This window comes from Leopardus geoffroyi, chromosome B4, assembly GCF_018350155.1.
Source record: "Leopardus geoffroyi isolate Oge1 chromosome B4, O.geoffroyi_Oge1_pat1.0, whole genome shotgun sequence".
Classification (NCBI taxonomy): domain Eukaryota; kingdom Metazoa; phylum Chordata; class Mammalia; order Carnivora; family Felidae; genus Leopardus; species Leopardus geoffroyi.
Window position 1 is genome coordinate 43139980 of NC_059341.1, and position 24399 is coordinate 43164378.

The following is a 24399-nucleotide window of genomic DNA, read 5'->3' on the forward strand; positions in this document are numbered from 1 at the left end:
AAGTAATTAAAGTGAAATGTGGTCATCATGGTGGGGCCCTGATCCGAGAGAATTGGCATCCTTATGAGAAGAGCCACCAGAAGGCTTACCTGCTAGCTCTCTTGCACACGTGCACTGAGGAAGGGCCATGTGAGACCAGTGTAAGAAGGACACTGCTGCTGCCCCCCTCCCCCCCCCCCCCCCCCCCCCCCCACCGGGGGGAGTTCTCGCCAACTCTGCAGGCACCATAATCTTGGATTTCCTGTGTCCGGAACTGTGAGCAAATAAATTTCTGTCGTTTAAGCTACGCCATCTGGGGGTCTTTTGTTATGAGAGCCTAGGCAGACTAACACAAGCCTGTTCACACTGTTGTGCGACAGATCTCCAGACGTTTTTCATCTTGCAGCACTGAAACTCTAGAACCATTAAACAGTCCCCCACTTCTCCCTCCCCCCCGTCGCTCCAGCCATCACCATTCTACTTTCTGTTTCGATGAATTGACTACTGTAGAGACCTCATATAAGTAAAATCATAGAGTATTTGTCTCTTGTGTGTGTGTGTGATGGGCATATTTCACGTATCATAATGTCTTCGAGGTCCATCCATGCTGTAGAGTGTGATAGGGTCTGCTTCCTTTTTATGATTGAATCATATTCCATTTTATGTATAGACCCCCTACGTCAGGACGTCTGAATTTGTTCTCACAGGCAGCTAAATTACCGGTAGATCTTTTTGATTCTGGTCAGCACCACACCGCCCCTCAGCAGCGGCTTGCAGGGTCTCGTCCTCTGTTTGTGCGGCCCACCTTGACCATGGTGAATTCCCATGTAGTTTTGGGGGCACCTCGCTCTGTAGCCCTCTCTTGCCAGTTACCCTGCCCTGCACGCCCCAGCCACACACACAGCTCAAAACTGTGCCTCGCTGCCTCCTCCACTCAAACTGCTGCTCTGTTTAGAATTCATTGTCCTGCTTTGTGCCAGAAGGTGGCCCTGGGTAGAATGCCGGTGACCCCAGTGCTCGCCTTTGTATATTCCGTTCTCTCCGGGATCGCGGTGCTACCCATACTCCTGTGCCTGAAAACAGTTGCCTCGTGTAGTTTGTTATATATAGTTTTTTGGCCCAAGAGCAAGTCCAGTCTTACCCTTGTGGGAAGCAGAGCTATGTTAGTTTTTTTTTTTTTTTTTTTTAAGATTTTTAAACGTTTTTCTTTCTTTTTAAAAAAATTTTTTTTAAAATGTTTATTTATTTTTGAGACAGAGAGAGACAGAGCATGAATGGGAGAGGGTCAGAGAGAGAGGGAGACATAGAATCCGAAGCAGGCTCCAGGCTTTGAGCTGTCAGCACAGAGCCCGACGCGGGGCTCGAACTCACGGACCGGACCGCGAGATCGTGGCCTGAGTTGAAGTCGGATGTTAACCGACTGAGCCACCCAGGCGCCCCGTTTTTCTTTTTTTAAGTAATCTCTGTGCTCAACGTGGGGCTCAAACTCATGACCCCGAGATCATGAGTCGCATGCTCTACCAACCGAGCTAGCCAGGTGCCCCACAGCTGTAATAGTTTTTATTAATATCCTCTCCCTGCTTCTCTTCGCTTTCCTCTCTTCTCTCTGTATATGTTATGTTTTGGCATACTCTTACGTAGAGTTTCAATTCCATTTCTGTTTTCCCTACTTTGACTTTTTATTAACGTTTCACCTATTAGAAATACGTTATTCACACTTTAGTATATATTTATGTAATTCATTCCCCCTTTTGTAGTTGTTTTGAGTATAAAAGTACGAGAACAAGGAGAGAAAATTTAATGGAATTTCTGACCCTGTGACGCGTAAAGACTGAAGCGCAAGTGGGAAGATGTTTGGGGGCACGTGGGGGGTGGGTACAGCATTTTCACAAAACATGTATCTGGGAAGCAGTTCATTTTCCCCATGATGCCAGGCACATACACCCAGCAGTCCATTTCTCTTGTCATATGTCACTAACCAAAGACTCCAAGAAACAATGAAATTGGTCCCATTTGGCATGCATCCATTTTCTCAAAAGGAAATAAAGCAAATACAACATCTGTAACTAAGAACCACTCTCGTTTTCATTTGTTTCCATCACTCAAATTGCTGGACTTCAGAGCAACTTTTCCTTGTTGTAGAATTATGTGAGATGGGAATCAATTTAATATGTATTTAATGAGTATCTAGAGCGTATGGTAAGGCAAAAAAAAAAAAAAAGAACAACCGAGTTTAGAATATTAATTTCGTAGGCAGCTCCAGATTTTGAATCATTTCCTGAAAAATTACTTCTGTTTATGTCATGCTGGACCATTTTTTTTTCTTGAAAAAAAAAAAAAAAAAACAACTTGAAAACCTCCAAATTTCCTGCTAGCAGTTAAGACATTGGGCTGTTTCCTTATTGACATGTGCCTCTTTGTACTTGTATAATTTTACTCTCTCGATCGCTTCTCAGCCTTTTGGCCAAGATCAAGTGTATACTTTTACTCTCTCAGCTGAATGTGAATGACATTAGATAAAGATGATTGACAATGATATTTATTCTGTATTACAGTTGTCTACTGAACCTCCAGCCCAGAATGACTACAGACCGCAGGAAAAAGGTGAGTTAATCAAGTTAGTGTGCAAAACCATGGAAGTGACCTTAGACTAAGGAATGAATGGGATGCAGAGTAGGTTTAGAGTTGAGGATGCAGAAAAATCGAGGGCAATTTGAAGGGTACTTTTGGTTCAGTTGGAAGTGCAGACTTGAAATATGAAAATCTGTTCTATGGTCAAGGATCTGATCTTAGCTAGGTCTCAGGTACATTTTTTTTTTCCCCAACCGTTCACTTTTGTGAAACATCTGTGAAACCCAAGCTAAGGCAATTCTGTTACTCTTTATTCCTCCTGAACTAAAGCAAGAACTTCTTTGGGAGAAGTTTATCTCTTTAGTAATGTTTGGAGGAACCTTGGACCAGCTGTTTAAATTCTAAGCATCTCTGTTTTGTTTCCTGACTACGAAATCAGGAGAAAGACACCGATAATGTTGCTAATGGATAGTAGTAAGAGTTTGTTAGGAAAGAAACTGACTCACGTGTCTAGATCCCCATCACCCCCAGTATTGCACCCGAGTGGTGACAGGGGTAGGAAAAAGGTATCAAGAATACTACCGATAAATATTCAGTGACTCTTTGGGGATTTGAGGATGAAAAAGACATTTTTACGTGGAGCCCTGCGAGAACACTTTCTGAGACAGGCAGATAATAGTGTAAGAGCCAAAATTAGTATCTGACTTTATATCTTAGGCAATAAATTCCCACAAAGTAGGTTTTTTTAGTAGAGCTTAATAAACTTTCTCTCTTATTATTACAATTTTTAGTGTGGTTCTTTGAAAGCATTGCTGTAATTTGCTAAACGATTCTAGTATACTTGGACATTTAGGGTTATTTCTCATACTATAAATTATATGGCATTGAACCTTTACATTTATATATATAATTCTGTCTTCTGGATTATATGTGTACCGGTTTCTAAGGAATAGAAATGTTAAGGCAAAGGAATCTATATACTAATGTGTGAGTGCAAGGTCACACAGTGGTAAGCTGAAACCTGAATATAATTATCTTGATTTCTAGGCAAGTGGTTTTTTATTCATATACAGTATATATTGCACATTCTTATTTACTGCCACTATGTTCCTTACCACCCTAGCTTTCCAGGGTGCTCTCCTTGGGCATAGGATAATAGATTAGGAGCTTTCAAATGACGTTAAAAATCTCTGTACAAAATTATTACATGTTTATTATAGAAAATAGGGGAAAAATGAAAGCAGATACAAGAAAATAAAAATCATCACTAATAATTTCACATCATGGCGATAGTTATGATTACTATTTTGATCTATTTTTGCCTGTCTATACTGAGCCTACTCTATGTCCTCCACTAAGAGGCTTTTAATATGTATGTTTTTAAAGTAAATTAAAACACATTTTAAATTCCGCTTAATTTCTGGAACTGGGTTGTGGTTACACAAATACAACCGTGTTTTGATACCATTTTTTCATTTTGCATCACATCTAAAATCAACATTTATTTTATTAAGTATTTTACTATAGTGCAAGTGTATTTTTTTGTGTTTTTGGGTGTGTCCGTCCAAATATTTATCGTGCAGAACTCTCTCATTTCATTTTTATTTATTTATTTAAATTTCTTATTTATTTATTTATTTATTTATTTATTTATTTATTTATTTATTTTGAGAGCAAGAGAGAGCAGAAAAGGGGTGGAGAGAGAGAGGGAGAAAGAGAGAATCCCAAGCAGGCTCCACACGGTCAGCGCAGAGACTGACTCAAACTCACAAACTGTGAGATAGTGGCTGCGGGGCTCAAACTCACAAACGGTGAGATCGTGACCTGAGCCAAAATCGAGAGTCGGGTGCTTAACCGACCGAGCCACCCCAGGTACCCCTGAACCCTCTCGTTTTAAAGATATCTCTCACCATGAATTTCTTTCTTTTAAGAAGTTCGGAATGCTTCATGGATATACACACATGTCTAGAGGGTAATTTGTCTAAAATTTAAGCGGTAAAGTGAGACCCCAAGTCGAGTTAATTTCCAAATTTCCAAGTTAAAGACGACCAAATAAAGGGATCAAAAGTAACACTTAAATTCCTAACCTGAGACATTTTTGTTCTTTCCACTAACCCATACACTGTCAGACTATGAAACCGCTGCAATTTTGAGATAAAAGTCAGGGTTAAGAAGAATTTGCATTTTCCAAAGGGAGGAAAGTACCATTCTTAGACATAGGTTATATGTAACCTAGTTAATATGGAGTGGTGCACTATTCTTAAACATATCAACCTAAACTCATTGTTCTTTCAGTATACGTGCTGCTGAAGCGAGCACAACCCATTGTTCTCTCAGGAACGACAGTTTACAAAGCACTTCTGAGATGTACTTTATTTTATTTTCATTTAAATTGTAGCTACTTAAATTTTGACGGGGTAATACCCCACATGGTTCCAAGTTCAGAAGGTGCAAAAGAAAACAAGGTAAAAACGCCTCCCTCCTATTTCTATCCTCAGCGACCTAATTCCCCTCCCTAGAGACAAACAACGTTATCGGATTCTTGTGTCTACTTTCAGAAATACGAGCATATGTTGTTCTGTAAAATATTTCTTTCCCTTACCTATATATCTTGAAAATCACTCCGTACCTGTAAAAAAAAGCATGTCTTTATTCCTTTTTTAGCATATTCGTTTTATGGGTATATCAAAATGTATTTTAAAAAAGAAAATGTATTTGACCGGTCTTTTATTGGTAGCCCTTTAGATTGAATTTAGTTGTTTTCTTCTGCAAATACTATTGCCATGAATTGCCTTATAAATATGACATTTTGCACATGGGTGAGGATCTGTGGGAAAATATCCTCCAAGAGAATTTGCTGGACCAAAGGATAAATGCCTTTGCAATTTTTGTAGACATTGCCAAATTGTCCTTCAAAGTGGTTGTACCAATAATTATTTTCACTGTTAAAGCATGAGACTATATAAGCCACATTTTCGAAAGAAAAAAATATTCTGTTTTTTTAAGTTTAGTTATTTATTCTGAGAGAGAAGAGAGGGGAGGGGCAGAGAGAGAGAGAGGGAGAGAGAGAGAATCCTATGTAGGCTCTTTGCTGTCAGCACAGAGCCCAACTGGGGGCTTGAACCCAAGAACGGTGAGATCGTGACCTGAGCTGAAATCAAGAGTTGGATGCTCAACCAACTGAGCCACCCAGGCGCCCAAGAAGAAAGTATTCTTTTTTTTTTTTTTTTTTAATGTTTTTTCATTTTGAGAGAGAGAGACAGAGAGAGACAGAGACAGAGAGCATGAACAGGGGAGGGATGGAGAGAGAGGGAGACAGAATCCTAAGCAGGCTCCAGGCTCTGAGCTGTCAGCACAGAGCCTGATGCGGGGCTTGAACTCAGACTGGAAGATCATGACCTTGGCCGAAGTTGGATGCTTAACCGACTGAGCCACCCAGGCGCCCCAAGAAGAAAGTATTCTTAACTTAACAAATGTAGTATGTTGTTTGATAAAGATGTGGGTTGTTACTCTAGACTTTAGAGCAAGTCCCTGATATCCAGCAAAGAAACTAGGCCAGATTTGTTCAAGACTTCAGATATCCTTCCTTGGCCTTTTCTTTTCCTTCAACCTTTATTGTAACTCAGGATTTTGTTTTGGGTTCTGTGCTTGCAGTTTCTTCTCCCAGGTCCCCTCTCTCGCGCCATGTGGCAATAGCTTTGGGACTTCTGAACGCCCTTCTTATGTGTTTGCTGTTTGTCCCGTGGATTCTGTGCCAAGGTGAGTACTAACTTTAAGTGAACATCTTTTATTTGACCTACTGTTTAAAAAGTGTATTGATTTAAGTAATCGCTACACTCGACACGGGGCTTGAACTCAACGACCCTGACGTCAGGGGTCTCCATGCTCTTCAAGTTGAACCAGCCAGGTCCCCCTATTTGACTTATTTTGTGTTATAAGAGCAACATAACATAACGGAAATTTTGAAAAATGAAAAGTAATGCCAACAAAATAAATCACCACTTGTATAAACAACATTTCCTGGGTACAGTCCCCTAGTCTTTGACTACAAGCATTTATGTAAATGTTTATTCTTTTAACAGAACTTCTGTCAGGTCCTCTAAAATCTTCCCCACCTTTTTTCTTTTTTTAAAGTAAGTCTGGGTGTAGTTCTGATCATTATATGCTTATAATTTCGTATATTGCTTTCTAATTTTATATTATATCATAAACACTTTCCTACCTACTGCCATATTTATCATGATAATCAAATTATAATTATATCATTTGGGTATTAATTTTGTATTAATTGTGCTTGACTTTTCACATAATATATCCATCAAAACTTAATTAAATATATTCTGATTTTTTTTTTCCAATTAGAGTGCTTTCACATTTTCTAAAATGAAATTTTCTAGATTTAATTCTTCTAGGTCATTAACTGTGCTGATCCAGAAAGCCCTTGGTTTACTGTTTCACAGTGCAGAGTTTGACTTAGGTTATGTTATCGACATGATTGTTAGTGACAGATGATTGTTATATACAGACTTTATTCATTAAGACTCTAAGGGTTCATCCCTAGGACCTCTACCTAAGACCAAGTCTTTTGACAGAAAGAGACTCCAACGGAAGTTGGGAATTTTCTCATTCAGGCTGGGAAATGCCACAGTTGTGCAGAAAAAGCACAAATCTATAAGGTGCCAACTTTGTAGCTTGATCCCCAGAACCCTATATGGGTCCCATGCTAAGCCACAGAAAAGTTGTCTAATGTTGCCATTGAAAAGTACTGTCTTCCCTACTTTTAACTCCCCAAATCTACACTAGATATGTAACCTATTATGCAATTATATATCCACACATGTGCTCATTTGACATAATGGCTCATACTTGCCTACTGTGGAATTGTGCCTCTGCAGAGTTTATACAAATGCATTACGTGGAAGTAGAAAATCCATAGAATTATGGAATCTTGGCTGAAATTACCTTGAAAGCTTGCTCAGTTCCCTTTCATTTTCACAGACCTGTAATCGAACCATTTTAAAGGGGTGAGAGTGTTCTGTATTTAAAAGAGTCCTGGGGGGGCGCCTGGGTGGCGCAGTCGGTTAAGCGTCCGACTTCAGCCAGGTCACGATCTCGCGGTCCGTGAGTTCGAGCCCCGCATCAGGCTCTGGGCTGATGGCTCAGAGCCTGGAGCCTGTTTCTGATTCTGTGTCTCCCTCTTTCTCTGCCCCTCCCCCGTTCATGCTCTGTCTCTCTCTGTCCCCCCCCAAAAAAATAAATAAACGTTGGAAAAAAAAAAATTAAAAATAAATAAATAAATAAATAAATAAATAAATAAATAAATAAAAGAGTCCTGTGAGGGGTGTCTGGGTCGCTCAGTCTGGTTAAGCATCTGACTTCGGCTCAGGTCATGATCTCACGGTTCGAACACAGAGCCCGGAGCCTGCTTCAGCTTCTGTGTCTCGCTCTCTCTCTCTGTCCCTCCCCTGCTCTCTCTCAAGAATAAATACACATTAAAAAAAATCAAAACAATTTTTAAGAGTCCTGCGAAGAGAATTGCGTTCACTTTTCACTTTCGCATCTTGATCTCCATCTCTATTGGGAACATTTTTTTGATAAATGATTTTGCTGAAGCGTAAGTCTTTTGTCTGATATCCAGTGATGATAGATCACTGGATATTTGTGCCAAATATTTGCGTTGGTGCTGAAAGAGAAAACCTCTATCTTTCACTCTAGGTAAGCTTGCCTTTTCTAGCTTCTGTCCTTTTCTTTTGACTCAACCTGGGGTATCAGGTTGAGGTTGGGCATTCTGGAAGATTCTGCCTGATTTCAGCCATGTATATTATGCAGCTACACCATGTGTGCACTGAACCTATGTAGACAGGCACTGGTACAGATAATGTGGATGCGTTGTTATTTTATACGGTGTGTGTATGGCATGAGGGCATAAAGACCTCTAGCGCAAGTAAGGTGCTCTGTCCACGGTCCTCAGCCAGGTTGTATGTGTTTCCCTACCTGCTTCTTTAGTCCTAGTCCCATGCCTGTGTCGTGGAACGGACAGGAGTAGTGATGGAGTGGGGCATTGCGAGGTTTTTAGTTTGAGGCCGTGCACTGTTTTGTGTTTCTCTAAACCTTAGTCTGAAAGACGGTGGGGCAGGGAAGACAGTGGGGCCGCCATATTCTATTTATCTCCCATTTGATCCCGGGGCCAAGTGGTCTATAAAGATGTGAACCAGGTCCTCTTCCTTTCCAGGTTCCACTCGTGCCAGTTGTCCTAGTTGCCCAGACTTCTGGGTGAGGTATGGCGACCACTGTTACTACTTCTCAGTGGAGAAAAACAACTGGGATTCTAGTCTGGACTTCTGCTTAGCTGAAGACTCCCATCTCCTTATGCTTACAGGCAACCAGGAAATGGTAAATGAAAACACTTAGCAAATGTAGGTTTTTTGTTGTTGTTGTTGTTGATGAGTGCTGCTCCAGTGTATCATGTCTCCTCTTTTGAGGAACAGAAGGAACTTTCTTCTCTTTCTCTCTCCTGCTCTCTCCTCTTTCTATTCCTTCCTTCCTCCTCCTCTCCCCTGCCTCCCTCCTTTTCCGTCGTGTTCCTTACCCTTTCTCTCCCTGACCCAGCAACCCTCAGGTGTGGACACCTAGATGTTTGCAGACTCAGGTGTGTGTGTAGGTGTGTGTGTTGGAGGAGGAAGGATGGTGAGTATTACAGACAGGAATTAGGCCTGAAATACACGTCGAAGGAAAAGAACGCATTAGATCCAGAAACAGATGGGTCCAGCACCCAGGAGGCATCAGAGTCCTATGCAGGAGCTGGTGGAATTTCGAAGGGAGTGGGGGAGAGAGATGATGGGGGACAAAGAGACAGTGGCAAGGGCTTACCTGCCTTTTTCATGAATTTCCCTTCATTCACTGGAATCCAATAAGTTCCAGGCTAGGAGATGGTTGGGAATGATGGGGAGGGCATGGGGAGGAAGCAGTTCCAGAAAGCTGGGAAAGAAGAAAGGAGAGGGGGGTGGGGCAGGGATCTTAACCTCCTTGCAGGGCTAAGCTGGGCTAACCTCCACTTCCTACTTGACTCTCAGATCCTTTCTGTCCACCCAGGAGTCTCCGAGAGGAGAGCTCATTGTTCACCCTAGAGCAGCTCCCGGTAATAGAAGGAGTTGACATCCTGAGGTAACTTGAAAGCCTGGCGCAGGACTCGAACCCGCGTACCACGAGGTCGTGACCTGGGCCGAAGTCGGGTGCTTCACCGACTGAGCCACCCCAGCGCCCCTGATTTTTGTGTGGTGATAATTGTTTTACGTATTCTCTTTTGGGTAGAATCAAGTCCCAGAGAACAGTTTGTTCAGACTTGAGCTATACCTGTGGAAATAACGTTGTGTGGTGACACACGCTAACTACTTTGGTAGCACTGCGTACCACGTAGAGCTGTCCGGTCACCATGTTGTACATCTGAAGCTAACGTCACATTGGGTGTCAACTATACTTCAAGTTAAAAAACAAAAACAAAAACATTCTTTCAGGAAATTCAGGGAGGTAAGCATTCTGACGCTGTTGAAGAGAACATATAGTCCCTACATTTTTCTAGTTTCCTATTTTGAGAAAAGACGGAAGCGTCTAGATTCCTTGTTTTCCGTCAAATGAGGAATGCTGTCATTCCTCTGAAATTCCGCGTGGACTCTAACTCCAAATCAGTCCCTCTCTGTGACTTCCCTTTCTTGTATGCCTTTGCCAAACCACGTGACAGAATGCACCCAGGTCTATTCGTGAGATACAGGAGATTTTATGGCATCTGATAATAATAGCCTTGCTTTCTGGGCCTTTTGCAGCAACCGCTGTTCTCACCATGATATAGCAGCAGCGGAGGACTCGAGCTGACTAAAGTCAATAGCAGAAGTGAGCAGAGAGCTTGCAACATTGCAGGGCAGACTGGTAGAGTAGTGAGTCATAACGCGAGACCCTGCCACCGAGAAGTGTGGTATGGCAGCTATTATAAACGAGACATTGTGGTAATGAGAGCTAAGGAGGAAAAGGGCGAAGGCACGGAATATCTGGGGCTTCGGGATATTTCTATTTCTCTGTGCTCCCCCGAAGGAATAGAGGGGGTATGAGAGGGATTTTTGTCTGTCTTTACTTTCCTTGAATCCTGCCTCTGCTGTTGAGTGAGCTGAGCAGAGTTAGATGGGCTACCTTTCCAAAACTGGCTTATTTTCTCTTAAGGCCCCTTGTTTCAGGTCCACGCTAGAGAGGGTAGAAGGCCCCTAGCAGATTTAGTAGCAATCACCGGGAAGTTTCGCTTCTGACATTCCTGTGGAACCTTGCTTGATTCTCGGGTCTCTTTTTCTTGCCCCCAGCTTTTGTCAGATTCTATAGAACCAGAATCTGGCTTACTCTTCTGTCTTAAATCAGTTACAGCAAAGTGAATACTAATACTAATACTAATACTAATACTAATACTAATACTAATACTAATAATAAGAAGAAGAAACTAACATATACTGAGGCTTTGCCAAGTGCCAGATATTTTGTGTATATTATTCTCAATCTTCATAGCCCATCCTACGAAGTCAAGTTCAACATCTCCATTTACTGATGAGTGCGTACTTGATGAATAACAGTTAGTGAACAAGTAGAAGGCTACAAATCTGGCAGACCTACACGGTTTTTTTCAGAGTCGGATTTTATTTTTTATTTTTTAAAAAAAAAAAATTTTTTTTTTCAACGTTTTATTTTTTTATTTTTGGGACAGAGAGAGACACAGCATGAACGGGGGAGGGGCAGAGAGAGAGGGAGACACAGAATCGGAAACAGGCTCCAGGCTCTGAGCCATCAGCCCAGAGCCCGACGCGGGGCTCGAACTCACGGACCGCGAGATCGTGACCTGGCTGAAGTCGGCCGCTTCACCGACTGCGCCACCCAGGCGCCCCCAGAGTTGGATTTTAAACTCCACGTCAGCCAACCTTTTGAAGTCACTTACAGGATTATTGTATTGGAAGGCTTCCGGATCCATCCTGTGTGTGCTGAAGAATGAGATGACTTTTCCTATTAATTGTCTTCTGTGCCTTTTCTTTTTCTTTTCTTTTCTTTTTTTTAAATGTTTATTTAGTTTTGAGAGAGAGAGAGCAGGAGCAGGGGAGGGGCAGAGAGAGAGAGGGAGACACAGAATCGGAAACAGGCTCCAGGCTCTGAGCTGTCAGCACAGGGCTGGACGCGGGGCTCCAACCCACAAACCGTGCGATCGTGATCTGAGTCGAAGTCAGATGTTTAACCGACTGAGCCACCCAGGTGCCCCATTCTGTGCCTTTTCTATTCACGTTCGGAAAAGTATTTGAATTTGAAATCCGGAACGTACATTACATGACTCTTAGGATTGAAATATATTTTTAAAATTTTTATTATTTTTTTATTTAAAACATTTTTGTTTTATTTTTTTATTTTTTTGTTTTGTTTTTTTTTCATTTTTTTAATATATGAAATTTATTGTCAAATTGGTTTAAAACATTTTTAATGTTTATTTTTGAGAGAGAGAGAGAGAGAGAGAGTGAGCATAAGCAGGGGAGGGGCAGAGGTGGGGGGGCAGACAGAGGATCTGAAGCGGGCCCTGGGTTGATAGCAGAGAGCCCAATGCAGGGCTTGAACTCATGACCCGTGAATCATGCATGACCTGAGCTGAGGTCGGCCACTTAACCAACTGAGCCACCCAGGGGCCCCTTAAATATATTTAAAGTAGTGAGATGCTCACTTATTATCTCTTTTTTCTATCTTGCACTTAAACATTTTATTTTTGAGAAAGTAATAACAAAATTGAGATGGAATTGCTCTGTTAATTCAGTTTTCCGTTTACATTATGACACTTCCTCTTTGTTCTTTTTCTTGCTCTTTGAATTGCTCTTTAGATCTTTAGATACATCCAAATTCTTGATTTTTTTCATTAGGCTCCGTTTTTAGGATGTTAGCATTTGTTTCTTATGGTTGTTGGTGTGTTATTTTAAAATATATTTTGACTAGAGAGTACCCGGTGGGAATACTTTGGTTTCTTTAAATCTATCCTGACGCCCCTCACCCTGTAATACCTTTCTCCCTCATTACCATCATTTGGGATTATATCATCAGACTGTATTCTTTTAACAACCTCTCATTCAGCTTTAACCATCTGCCCTCTCAGGGTTTGTGACTTTGAGATTGTCTCTCTTCCTCCCGAACTTTTAACACTAGCTTTTCTTATGTTTAGGGTTTGCATCTAAATATTCTCAAGATTTCCTTCTTTGGATACTGCGGTACAAACACTATGATATCATGGGCACTCTCCCTCCTATTTAAAAAAAATTTTTTTTTCAACGTTTATTTATTTTTGGGACAGAGAGAGACAGAGCATGAACGGGGGAGGGGCAGAGAAAGAGGGAGACACAGAATCGGAAACAGGCTCCAGGCTCTGAGCCATCAGCCCAGAGCCCGACGCGGGGCTCGAACTCATGGACCGCGAGATCGTGACCTGGCTGAAGTCGGATGCTTAACCGACTGCGCCACCCAGGCGCCCCATCTCCCTCCTATTTTAAAGTAGAATCAGGTAACAGAAAGTTAAAAAAAAATTTTTTTTAATGTTTATTTATTTTTGAGAGAGAGACAGAGTGTGAGTGGGGGAGGAGCAGAGAGAGAGGGAGACACAGAATCCGAAGCAGGCTCCAGGCTCCGAGCTGTCAGCACAGAGCCCGATGTGAGGCTAGAACTCACGAACCGTGAGATCATGACCTGAGCTGAAGTTGGACGCTTACCGACTGAGCCACCCAGGCGCCCCCGGAAAGTTTTTTTTATAGTTTTTTTAATAGGTTTTTTTTCAGACAGTCTTGAGTTCATTTTTACTACATTGCTTGCTAGCTGTGTGAAGTTTCCTTAACCTCTTTGACTCTCAGTTGCCTCAGGGACAAAGAGGAAAAACGTTCCAGAACTGTTACGATATTAAATGAGAAAATCTGTGTGGAAGTTCCTTTACCGTAGTAGGAATCACTTAATTTTAGTTTTTTTTTTCTTTTCCAATTCTTTAACGAATTCTCCTTGTCACTCAAAATAAAGCTCAGCATCACAGTAACTTTTATTTTTCTCTTCTGCCTCCAAAGACATGAAATTTCAACAAATATGTATCACAAAGTAAGTTGTGACTTGTTGAATTGATTATGTTCCTTACGAGGAGATATGAAATATGTTTGAAGACTCAAAGAAATGGCTGGAAATAAAGGGTCGATGGTAGGAGAACTGTTTTGCTCTGGAGATGCCGATAGTCTCGTAATGTCTGTGTTTTTTTGTCACCCTTCCTTCATAAACAGATTGAGCAGCAGTTGTGACCTTCACACCAAAAGTGTAGGTGTGGTAGACAGTTAAGATATCTCTCGCTATCTTTGTTTTTTTTTTTTTAACATTTTACAAAATTGTGGTAAAATATGCTTAACGTAAAATTAACCATTTTAACCATTTTCAAATGCACGATTAAGTGGCATTAAGTACCTTCACATTGTTGTGCAACCGTCACCACTGTGCATCTCCAGAACTTTTTCATCGTCCCAAACTAAAACTCTGTACCCATTAAACAATAACTCCCCGTTCCCTCTCCCCCCACCCCCCACCCCCAACCGCTGGGAACCACTGTTCTTTTTGTGTCGCTGAATTTGCCCATTATGTCCTTTCATATCTGGCTTATTTCACTTAGCATGCTTTCAAGGTCCTTTCAGGCTGTGGCATGTGGCAGTATTTCATTCCTTTTCTGGCCAAATGGTGTTATGGTGTTCAATGACATGGGTACACCACGTTTTGTTAATTCATTCCTCTGTCAATGGGCAGTTCCAATACCTTTTGAATATTGTAGCAGGGATAGAGTAGTAATCAATAAAAATCCTTGCTATTGTAGTACTTACTTTTGGAGGAAACACAGACAACAAACAAGTGAATAAATCAATTTGGTGATATATGCCTTGAAGAAAATGAAACCGTGTAATAGTGAATGTAAGTACTACTTTAGAATGGCCAACTAAGGAAGGCCTCCCCAAGGAAGTAGCATTTGAGCTGAGACCTAGGCCTGAATGACAGCCATGTAAAAATCTAAGGAAAGGGTATTCCAGGCAGAGGGAAAAGCTACATAAAGACCCTAAAGTAAAAATGACCTTGGCATGTTAAAAGAATAGAAAAAAGCTTCAGGCGACTGGAAGCTAGTAATTGAATAAATGCTTGGCAGGATCTAGATCGTGTAAAACCTTGTAATACGTAGTAAAGATTTTAGATTTTATTCTATGTGAAAGAGGAAATCATCAGAGAGCGTGAATCAGGGGCACAATGTGATCTTATTTATTACTAGAAGGGGAGTGCCTCCTATAACGCGGAAGTTTAGCACTAGGAGAAAACTTGGACGCGTATTCGGTAAGGAGCGTTGGGTCAGCCCGTTCACCCATGTGAACTTTTTTACCCTTCTAGATAGAAGAACAGGGGGCGCCTGGGTGGCGCAGTCGGTTAAGCGTCCGACTTCAGCCAGGTCGCGATCTCGCGGTCCGTGAGTTCGGGCCCCGCGTCGGGCTCTGTGCTGGCAGCTCAGAGCCTGGAGCCTGCTTCCGATTCTGTGTCTCCCTCTCTCTGACCCTCCCCCGTTCATGCTCTATCTCTCTCTGTCCCAAAAATAAATAAACGTTGAAAAAAAAAATTTTTTTAGAAGAACAGGATAATTCTAGTGTACCTTTCAGGGCTTTATTTTATAACTGGAAAAAATCCTTGCGACTATCTGAACTAAATCCTCTTAAGGAAACTCCAACTCAGCCAGATTAAGCAAAGTTTTCATCTTCAGAGAGCAGGGACAAAGCTAGCGGTAGTGTATTGTTTTTGTTTTGTTTTCCTAAATGCCGCACTGCATGTTGAACCTTTCAAGTGAATTAGGAATGAATGCAGGGGTATTTTGTAAACCTTAAAAAGTACCATATGAATATAGGACATAATTGTCTTCAGGATACTCTGCCCCGAGAGAAAAAAGTTATCACAGGAGATGGATTATTTGGGAAGGAAGTGTTGAGACACAACTCTTACAGATTTTTCAAGTGCTTCATCTAGAAGCTACTCCCACCACCATGTTTCTTCAGTGGAAACTAAGATTGAAATCCAATGAAGGAGAAAATAGAAGTTATTCGGAAGCGGGAAATAGCACAAAGGCCTTGTTCTGTCTGTTATGGACAGCATGTTTGTATCTCTCAAAAATTCATACATTGAAATACTAATCTTCAACGTGGAGATATTTGAAGATATAGCCTTTGGGAGACAATTAGATCATGATGGTAGGGCCCTCATGATGGGATAAGTGCCCTTATAGAAGGAACATTGAGAGATATTGTCTCTCTGCTCTCTGCCATGTGAGCCTACAACTAGAAGATGCCCATCTGCAAATCAGGAAGCAGGCCCTCACCAGATGCCAGATTTGCCAACACCTTGATCTTAGACTTCCCAGCCTCCAGAGTTGTGGGAATTAAATGCCCATTGTTTAAGCTACCCAGTCTATAGTGATTTGTTATAGACCAACTCTTTTAATGTTTTTACTGGGAATGCAAAGAAACCTTATGCTTCTCTTTGCTTTTAGAAGAGAAACTCTTTATTTGTGCCAGTGATAGTCTCCAAGTAAGTAAAGGGGGCTAATACAGACCCAGTTAAGAGCAGAGTCCTTGAATTCTTACTCCTTAGCAACCATCTTCCAAGAAACACAAGGACATCAAAATAGTACATCTAGCAGTATAGTAAGAATCACAGAGTTGAAATTTCTTGGTAGAAACTGGTGTCTTAGTAGTTGTTGGATAAAGAAAGCATATTTTCTCTAAAAAGCATTCATCGAATTCAGCTGTGATTAGAAATCATTGATACATTGAAATGAAAAAAATTATACATCTAATTTGGAGGAAAATTAAGAAGTTTAAAAATGTGTCGTGTTTTTTTTTTTTCCTGAAACCTGAAGCAGAACGTAATTTTCTTTGATTTCTTTTCAAAGATATCTAGAGGAGGTTTTTCAGATTGCCTGAAAGAAATCTAGGAGTACTCTGCCATCTTGGGTCTTCCCCAAGATGGGCTTATAAATAAGCCCCGGTGTTAGGATATCTGCCTTTATGTATCATGAGAAACAAACATGATATATTAGCTTTAGTAAACATTCTTATTCATACATCAGCTTGTTCTGTACAACATTGGGATCCCAAGAAAGTAAATCATACTGGAATCTAATGTTATAATATAAGCTTAAGCAGTCTTCTTGGCCTATTTTATCAAAGAGAATGTCCAGTTGCCTAGCGTGCTGAATGTACATGTGTCTTGGCACATCCTAGGAGTCTCATGGTTTTTTCAGGGCTAGAGAAAGCACATTTTATTTTATTTTATTTTTTAAAGTAATTTCTAAACCTAACACGGAGCTCAAATTTACAACCCTGAGGTCAAGAGTCACATGCTCTACCAACTGAGCCAGCCAAGCACAGTTTATGTTATGTTAAGTTTATTTATTTATTTGGAGAGAGAGACTGCATGTGTGTGAGCAGGGGAGGGGCAGTGAGAGAGAGGGAGAGAGAGAGAGAGAGAGAATGTGAAGCAGGTTCTGTGCTATCAACGTGGAGCCTGATGCAGGGCTTGATCCCATGCACCGTGAGATCATGAGCTGAGCTGAAATAGGAATTGGCTGTTTAAGCAACTGAGCCACCCAGGTGCCCTGAGACAGCACAGTTTAAAGAGAGACATGAGTTGCAGAGAGATGGATTATCTTAGTAGAGGTCATGCCAAGGCCTTGGGTACTAGGGCAAGACCTTGGGTTCTGGTCCAAATCCTAGCACTAAATTACTGTGGAATAACATCTGTCACTGCTCATGTTTTGAGTTTCTGTACTTCCAAACTTCCAAAGGGGAGAAGTTTACAGAGTGAGGTGAGGGATCAAAGCACGTCCACTGAATTTGAGAATATGATGTGATCTGTTGATGGGCTGCCAATGGCAGGTTATCTCAAACCTTCCTACAATAGGAAGGAGGAAGGAGGCTGTAGGAAGGAGGCTGTAGGAAGGAGGCTTGAGACAAATGATCAGTCAGGAAATACATGATCACGGGAACAAGTTATATGGCCTTTTTCTTTAACATCTATCAAGTCAAACTCTAACTCAGAAAAACCAAACCAACCAAGTAACCCAACAAAACCACTAAAACACAAGATTCCTGGGAACAAAATAGAAGGGGGGTCTCATTTGAAGCCTTCTTATTAGTTTTGCATTTTCTTTCACCGAGGATTTGTAGTGACCTCAAGGATTAAGAATAGGAAGTAGAGCATAGAGGGGCACCTGGGTGGCTCGGTCAGTTGGGTGTCTGACTTTGGCTCAGGTCATGGTCTCATGGTTTGTGGGTTCAGGCCCCGCATCTGGCTGTGTGCTGACAGCTCAGAGCCTGCTTCAGATTCTCTGTCTCCCCCTTTCTCTCTGCGCCAGTCTCCCCTAAATAAATAAATAAATGTTTAAAAAAAAAAAGAAGTATAGAGAGGATGCCAGGTAGTCATCTCACTATACATGCAATATTTTCTGGACACACAGAGATATCAGTTATCGATGTCCCCAGATGCTACCGCACACAGTAGCATCTTGTAACCCAGACGCTTTGGTATCTGTTAAGACACATATGAATACCTTTGTATATTCATTCGTACTCTGAAACATACACAACTCTTGAGCTTCTTATTTTATATGTAACTTTCCCGTCAGTAGGTTGGTCTTACAGCTACGTTGGTCAGACTTTACACTTTTGTCCTTCTTGCTCCTGAAGAAACATAATACTTGTCAACATTAACGTCACACTGAAAATTCAGCATCACAAGACAAATCTCTGTAACAAGAGCAGTTTGCAAAGCCGAGGTGTTGTTTATTTATTGTAAAGTATATTCATTACACTAATACCAAATCCTACACCAGAGTTAATGTTCTGGAATCTGTCCTTCATTTTATTCCACTTGAAGCGGCCTATTACCTTAGAGTGTAAGCTCCTTCGTTTGAATGTCAGACTCTGCGGAACAAAGAATGTTTTATCTCTGTTCTAGTGGTTGCATGGGACATACGGGTAGAGCCAACTTAAACCTTACCTGACGCTTGTTTTCTTACGAGCCGTTTTTATTTTTCTTGTCATAGGGAAAATTGATGAGGTCTTGGAAAATGCGAGTGTAGTGTGGAAAAAGACAAGTATGTTGCTACAGGCTTAATAATGATTTATGTGTTAAATGAGAAGGAGAAAGACGACTGTTTCCATAGTGGCATTTAGCTTTTCTTCTATTAGGTATTCCACCTAATCAAGTTATAATGGAAGGCAGAGATGTGTCATATTTACCTTATCTTTCATGTTATAAGAATGCAATTACAGACATAAAGTTTAATTCTAGGAAATGCTCCACTCTGCAACGCATCTCTAGAATTAAGGTTTATCAAATTTTTAAAATATTTATTTACTTATTTATTTAAGAGAGAGAGAAAGAGAGAGGGCAAAAGCAGGGGAGGGGCACAGAAACAGGGAGAAGGACTGTGCACTGGGTGCAGAGCCTGATGCGGGGCTCGATCCCATGAACTGTGAGATCACACCTGAGCTGAAATCAAGAGCTGGACGTTTCACTGACAGCCACCCAGGTGCCCCTAGAATTAGAATTTAAAAGAGAGATTAGTTGTTTGGAGTAGGTGGTGGTCTTAAGCAGCTTGAACTGCTAACCAGAGTATCACTGGGTGGTTTAAACCACAGACATTTATGTCTCACAGTTCTGGAGGCTGGGAAGTCCAAGATCAAGGTGTTGACGGGTTTGGTTTCTGGTGAGAACCTTCTTCCTGGCATGCAGACAACCTCCCTCTCATTGTGTCCTCTCCTCGTGGAGAGAGACTGAACTCTGGCCTCTTCTTACAAGGAGGTTAATTGCATCAGTAGTGAGGGCCCCGTGACCTCGTCTGAACCTAATTACCTTCCAAAGGCCCCACCCCCAGGTGCCATCATGTTGGAGGTTAGAGCTTTGACATATGGATTTTGAGAGCAATAAATATTCAGTCCATAATGTAATGAGAGGGTGTATAAGGAATAATTGTTTGATCATGACACTGCATCTCCTGTTTGGTGTTCTGCGTTTTCTTATCTTTTTCCATCACCTTGAATCTCTCTCTCAGAGCCTGCTTCAACCTCTCCTCAAAGAGGACTTTTATTGGATTGGCCTGAGGAACAATTCTGGCTGGAGGTGGGAAGATGGGTCAGCCCTAAACTTTTCAAGGTAAGGGGGTTCAAGACAATGAAAGAAAAAGAGAAAAGGGGAAGAAAAATTATGTGACTAGGGAAATAGATCAAGGATAAGAGAGGAAGAGGAGAGGAAAGGGTAAGGAAAGGAAATAGGGAACAAGGAAGGAAATGAACAGTGGATAAGAGCAAAAAAAAAAAAGGTTGACATTTTATTTATTTTTTAATTTTTTTATTAAAACATTTTTGTTTAATGTTTATTTTTTTTAAATTTTTTTTAACATTTATTTATTTTTGAGACAGAGAGAGACAGAGCATGAATGGGCGAGGGTCAGAGAGAGAGGGAGACACAGAATCCGAAACAGGCTCTAGGATCTGAGCGGTCAGCACAGAGCCCGACGCGGGGCTTGAACTCACGGACCGCGAGATCATGACCTGAGCTGAAGTCGGACGCTTAACCGACTGAGCCACCCAGGTGCCCCAATAATGTTTATTATTTTTGAGAGACAGAGAGAGACAGGGCGCGAGCAGGGGAGGGGCAGAGAGAGAGGCAGACACAGAATCTGAAGCAGGCTCCAGGTTCCGAGCTGTCAGCACAGAGCCCGGCGCGGGGCTCGAACCCACCAATGGTGAGATCGTGACCTGAGCTGAAGTTGGGCACTTAACCGACTGAGTCACCCAGGCTCATATCAGAGATGATAGTTTAAAGGGAGGCTAATGAACAATTTTTATTCTGCTGTTTTGGGAGTCGAGAAAAGTGGGAACTGAATAGGGAGAAAGAACTTGCTCAGTTTTCATCCCTCATGTCTTGTTAGTCCTTTACTCTCATGTTACCTTAATTGATTGGCTTTTCTGATTTCTTACAGGATTGTTTCAAACAGCTTGATACAGAAGTGTGGTACCTTCAGCAAAAGTGGTTTCCTAGGCTCTAGCTGTGAGGCTCTTTTACAGTGGGTCTGTAAGAAGGTCAGACTTTGATGGGTGGATCTGTCATATGGCTCCCTAAAAAGGGGGAGCCAGCCTCTGGGTGCTGGGATAGTCATGAGCGTATATTTAGTGAAAGCCGAACCTTCTAGAACATGGCATTAGATGTAAGATTAATGCGATTTCCCTGGGACTGATGGTTTATTGCTGACTCTCTTTGAGAACAGTTAGATATTAACAATTTAAAGATCAGATCTAGGAAAATTTGTGAAAGAAAATATTGTTTTAGTACTTCTCACAGTAGTGACTGATGCTGCCTTCTTCACCCCCATTCCCACCATCTCTGTCAAAAATGTACCTTTTCTGGGGCACCTGGGTGGCGCAGTCGGTTAAGCGTCCGACTTCAGCCAGGTCACGATCTCGCGGTCCGTGAGTTCGAGCCCCGCGTCAGGCTCTGGGCTGACGGCTCAGAGCCTGGAGCCTGTTTCCGACTCTGTGTCTCCCTCTCTCTCTGCCCCTCCCCCGTTCATGCTCTGTCTCTCTCTGTCCCAAAAATAAATAAACGTTGAAAAAAAAATTAAAAAAAAAATGTACCTTTTCTGTGTTATGGTCTGCACTGGTCCAACGATATCCATGCAAATATATACTATTGCTAATGTATTACAGAGTTTTGATGTGTGCTAATAGGCTGGCATGTTACTTATCCCTGATAATATGTTTTTCTCCTAACAATGGCCCTTTGCAAATAAAGCTTTATTCTAAATTTTTTTTTTTTCAACGTTTATTTATTTTTGGGACAGAGAGAGACAGAGCATGAACGGGGGAGGGGCAGAGAGAGAGGGAGACACAGAATCGGAAACAGGCTCCAGGCTCTGAGCCATCAGCCCAGAGCCCGATGCGGGGCTCGAACTCACGGACCGCGAGATCGTGACCTGGCTGAAGTTGGACGCTTAACCGACTGCGCCACCCAGGCGCCCCAATAAAGCTTTATTCTAAAGAATACTGCCAGTAGTGACAAGTAGAAAGTGGATAAAAACAGGGTGATGCTTTCTGCTTCTCAGCTCTCTACCACTTAGAGACTTGGCCTTGGCTGAACTTAATTGTTCTGGGTATGCGTAAGTGTGGATGAATAAACCAATGTATGACCATATTTTTCCATATTGTGAGTGCATGATCTGCATGCTAATTTCACAATCATGGTCAGTCTGATAGAGGAAAATTTACAGAAGCAGTTTATGTACTTGATTCCCAAATTAGGCACGAATGCCTCAAAAATAAAGAAAAACTTTATTATTTCTCTTAAGTATGGTTTGGACATAGATGAGGAGAGAAGGTGCTGTTTAAAGATGCAGGAATTTACCCAAGGGATACAGGAGGGCTGATGCATAGGGACACTTGTACCCCAATGTTTATAGCAGCACTCTCAACAATAGCCAAATGATGGAAAGAGCCTAAATGTCCATCAGCTGACGAATGGATAAAGAAGATGTGGTTTATATACACGATGGAATACTACTTGGCCGTGAGGAAGAATGAAATCTTGCCATTTGTAGCAACGCGAATGGAACTGGTGGGTATTATGCTAAGTGAAATAAGTCAGGCAGAGAAAGATAGCATATGTTTTCACTCATATGTGGATCCTGAGAAACTTAACAGAGAACCATGGGAGAGGGGCCAGGGGGCGGGGAGGGGGGAAGTTACAGAGAGGGAGGGAGGCAAACCATAAGAGACGCCTAAATACTGAGAACAAACTGAGAGTTGACGGAGGGTGTGGGGGGAGAGGGGAAGGTGGGTGATGGGCATTGAGGAGGGCACCCGTTGGGATGAGCACTGGGTGTTGTATGGAAACCAATTTGACAATAAATTATATTTAATAATAAAAAAAAGATGTAGGAGGGAATACTAAAGGGGACCATCAGTCTGTACTGTCAATGACACCGAGTTGTAATCTCTTGTCTTTCTCTTTCATAGTCTTTTTTGGGGGGAGGGGGGGCAATGGACTGTATCTCATCCACCATTGTATCCCACACACCTAAAATAGTGCTTGTATCAATGAATATTAAATAAATAAATGGACAAATAAAAATAAAAATTAAGATATTCTTATTCTGGTAGTTTGTGTTAGCCCATGAGTTAATTAGAAGAATTAAGGGCAAGAAACACAGTAGTTTCTAATCCTTCCCTAACTGCCCCCCAGGTGTGCATTCGGTAGCTGACTCGAAAAGGGCAAAGAGTCAGGTTAATCTAGATATACTGTTCACAGAAGGAAGTGGTGGAAACAAACTCCCATCTCCTTATGATCTCTTACCTTTGGCTCTGGGTTGGAGGGGGGTGTCTCTTGATTATGAATGTGATGGTAGTGATCCCACTTGGTTAAGGATGTAATGATCATGATTCCACTTGGGCCCCCATGGCTTGGCTCCTAAGGGGCGCACAATCTCATGTACTTATTCAAGGACAAACCAAGGAGGCCGGTGCACTGCTGAATTCTCCCCTGAGCAGGAAGCATGTGGGCAACTCTTCTCCGTGACAAGGGTTCAGTGTTCTTGCAAAGATTTCTCACCACCTCTCGTCAGAATTGGATCTAGTTCACTGCTCTTTCTCCCTTGAGGATGTTACATTAGAAATAACTTACTTATTTATTCCCTAATCTTACTCATGAGGGGCCATGGGGCGGTTATTAACGCAATCCTTCTACCTTGCCTTGTGAACTAAAGTTTGGTAAAACTATTAGAAACTAGGGGGCGCCTGGGTGGCTCAGTTGGTTAAGCGTCTGATTTCAGCTCAGGTCACGATCTCGCGGTCCGTGAGTTCGAGCCCCGCGTCAGGCTCTGGGCTGATGGCTAGGAGCCTGGAGCCTGCTTCCGATTCTGTGTCTCCCTCTCTCTCTGCCCCTCCCCCGTTCATGCTCTGTCCCTCTCTGTCCCAAAAATAAATAAACGTTAAAAAAAAAAAAAACTATTAGAAACTAACATTTTTCTTTTTTTAATTTAAAACAAAAAAAAATTTTTTTTAACGTTTATTCATTTTTGAGAGACAGAGAGAGACAGAGTGCAAGCAGGGGTGGGGCAGAGAGAGAGGGAGACACAGAACCCGAAGCAGGCTCCAGGCTCTGAGCGGTCAGCACAGAGCCAGATGCAGGGCTCAAACCCATGAAAGTGAGATCATGACCTGAGCCGAAGTTGGACACTTAACCAACTGAGCCACCCAAGAGCCCCTCTTTTTAAAATTAAAAAAAAATATATTTATTTTACTTTTTATTTTTTTAATTTATTTTTTTAAAGTTTATTTACTTATTTTGAGAGAGACAGAGGTAGCACAAGTGGGGGAAGGGCAGAGGGAGAGGGAGACAGAGAATCCCCAGCAGGCTCTGCAGTGTCAGCATGGAACCTGACGTGGGGCTTGAACCCGTGAATCCCGTGAAATCACGACCTGAGCCGAAATGGAGAGTTGGATGCTTCACAGACGGAGCCACCCAGGCGCCCCCATTTGTTATTTTATTTTTTATTTTTGAGAGAGAGAGCGCGTGCATGAGTAGGGGAGGGGCAGAGAGAGAGGGGGAGACAAGGAATCCAAAGCAGTCTCCAGGCTCTGAGCTATCAGCCTGACATGGGGCTCGAACCCACGAACTGTGCGATCATGACCTGAGCTGAAGTCGGATACTCAACCAACTGACCCACCCAGGCACCCCTCTTTTCTG

The 24399-nt window shown here is 42.0% G+C and overlaps 1 protein-coding gene across 1 annotated transcript; it reads left to right on the forward strand.

The window, feature by feature from the left end:
* The first annotated feature begins 2325 nt into the window (after nucleotides 1-2325).
* KLRG1 (killer cell lectin like receptor G1) lies at nucleotides 2326-21059 on the forward strand. Its single transcript, XM_045465736.1, has 5 exons — nucleotides 2326-2583; nucleotides 6205-6309; nucleotides 8783-8943; nucleotides 19712-19812; nucleotides 20642-21059. Exons 1-5 carry the CDS (start codon nucleotides 2502-2504, stop codon nucleotides 20751-20753), a joined length of 561 nt encoding a protein of 186 aa, XP_045321692.1. The 5' UTR covers nucleotides 2326-2501; the 3' UTR covers nucleotides 20754-21059.
* The last annotated feature ends 3340 nt before the right edge of the window (nucleotides 21060-24399 follow it).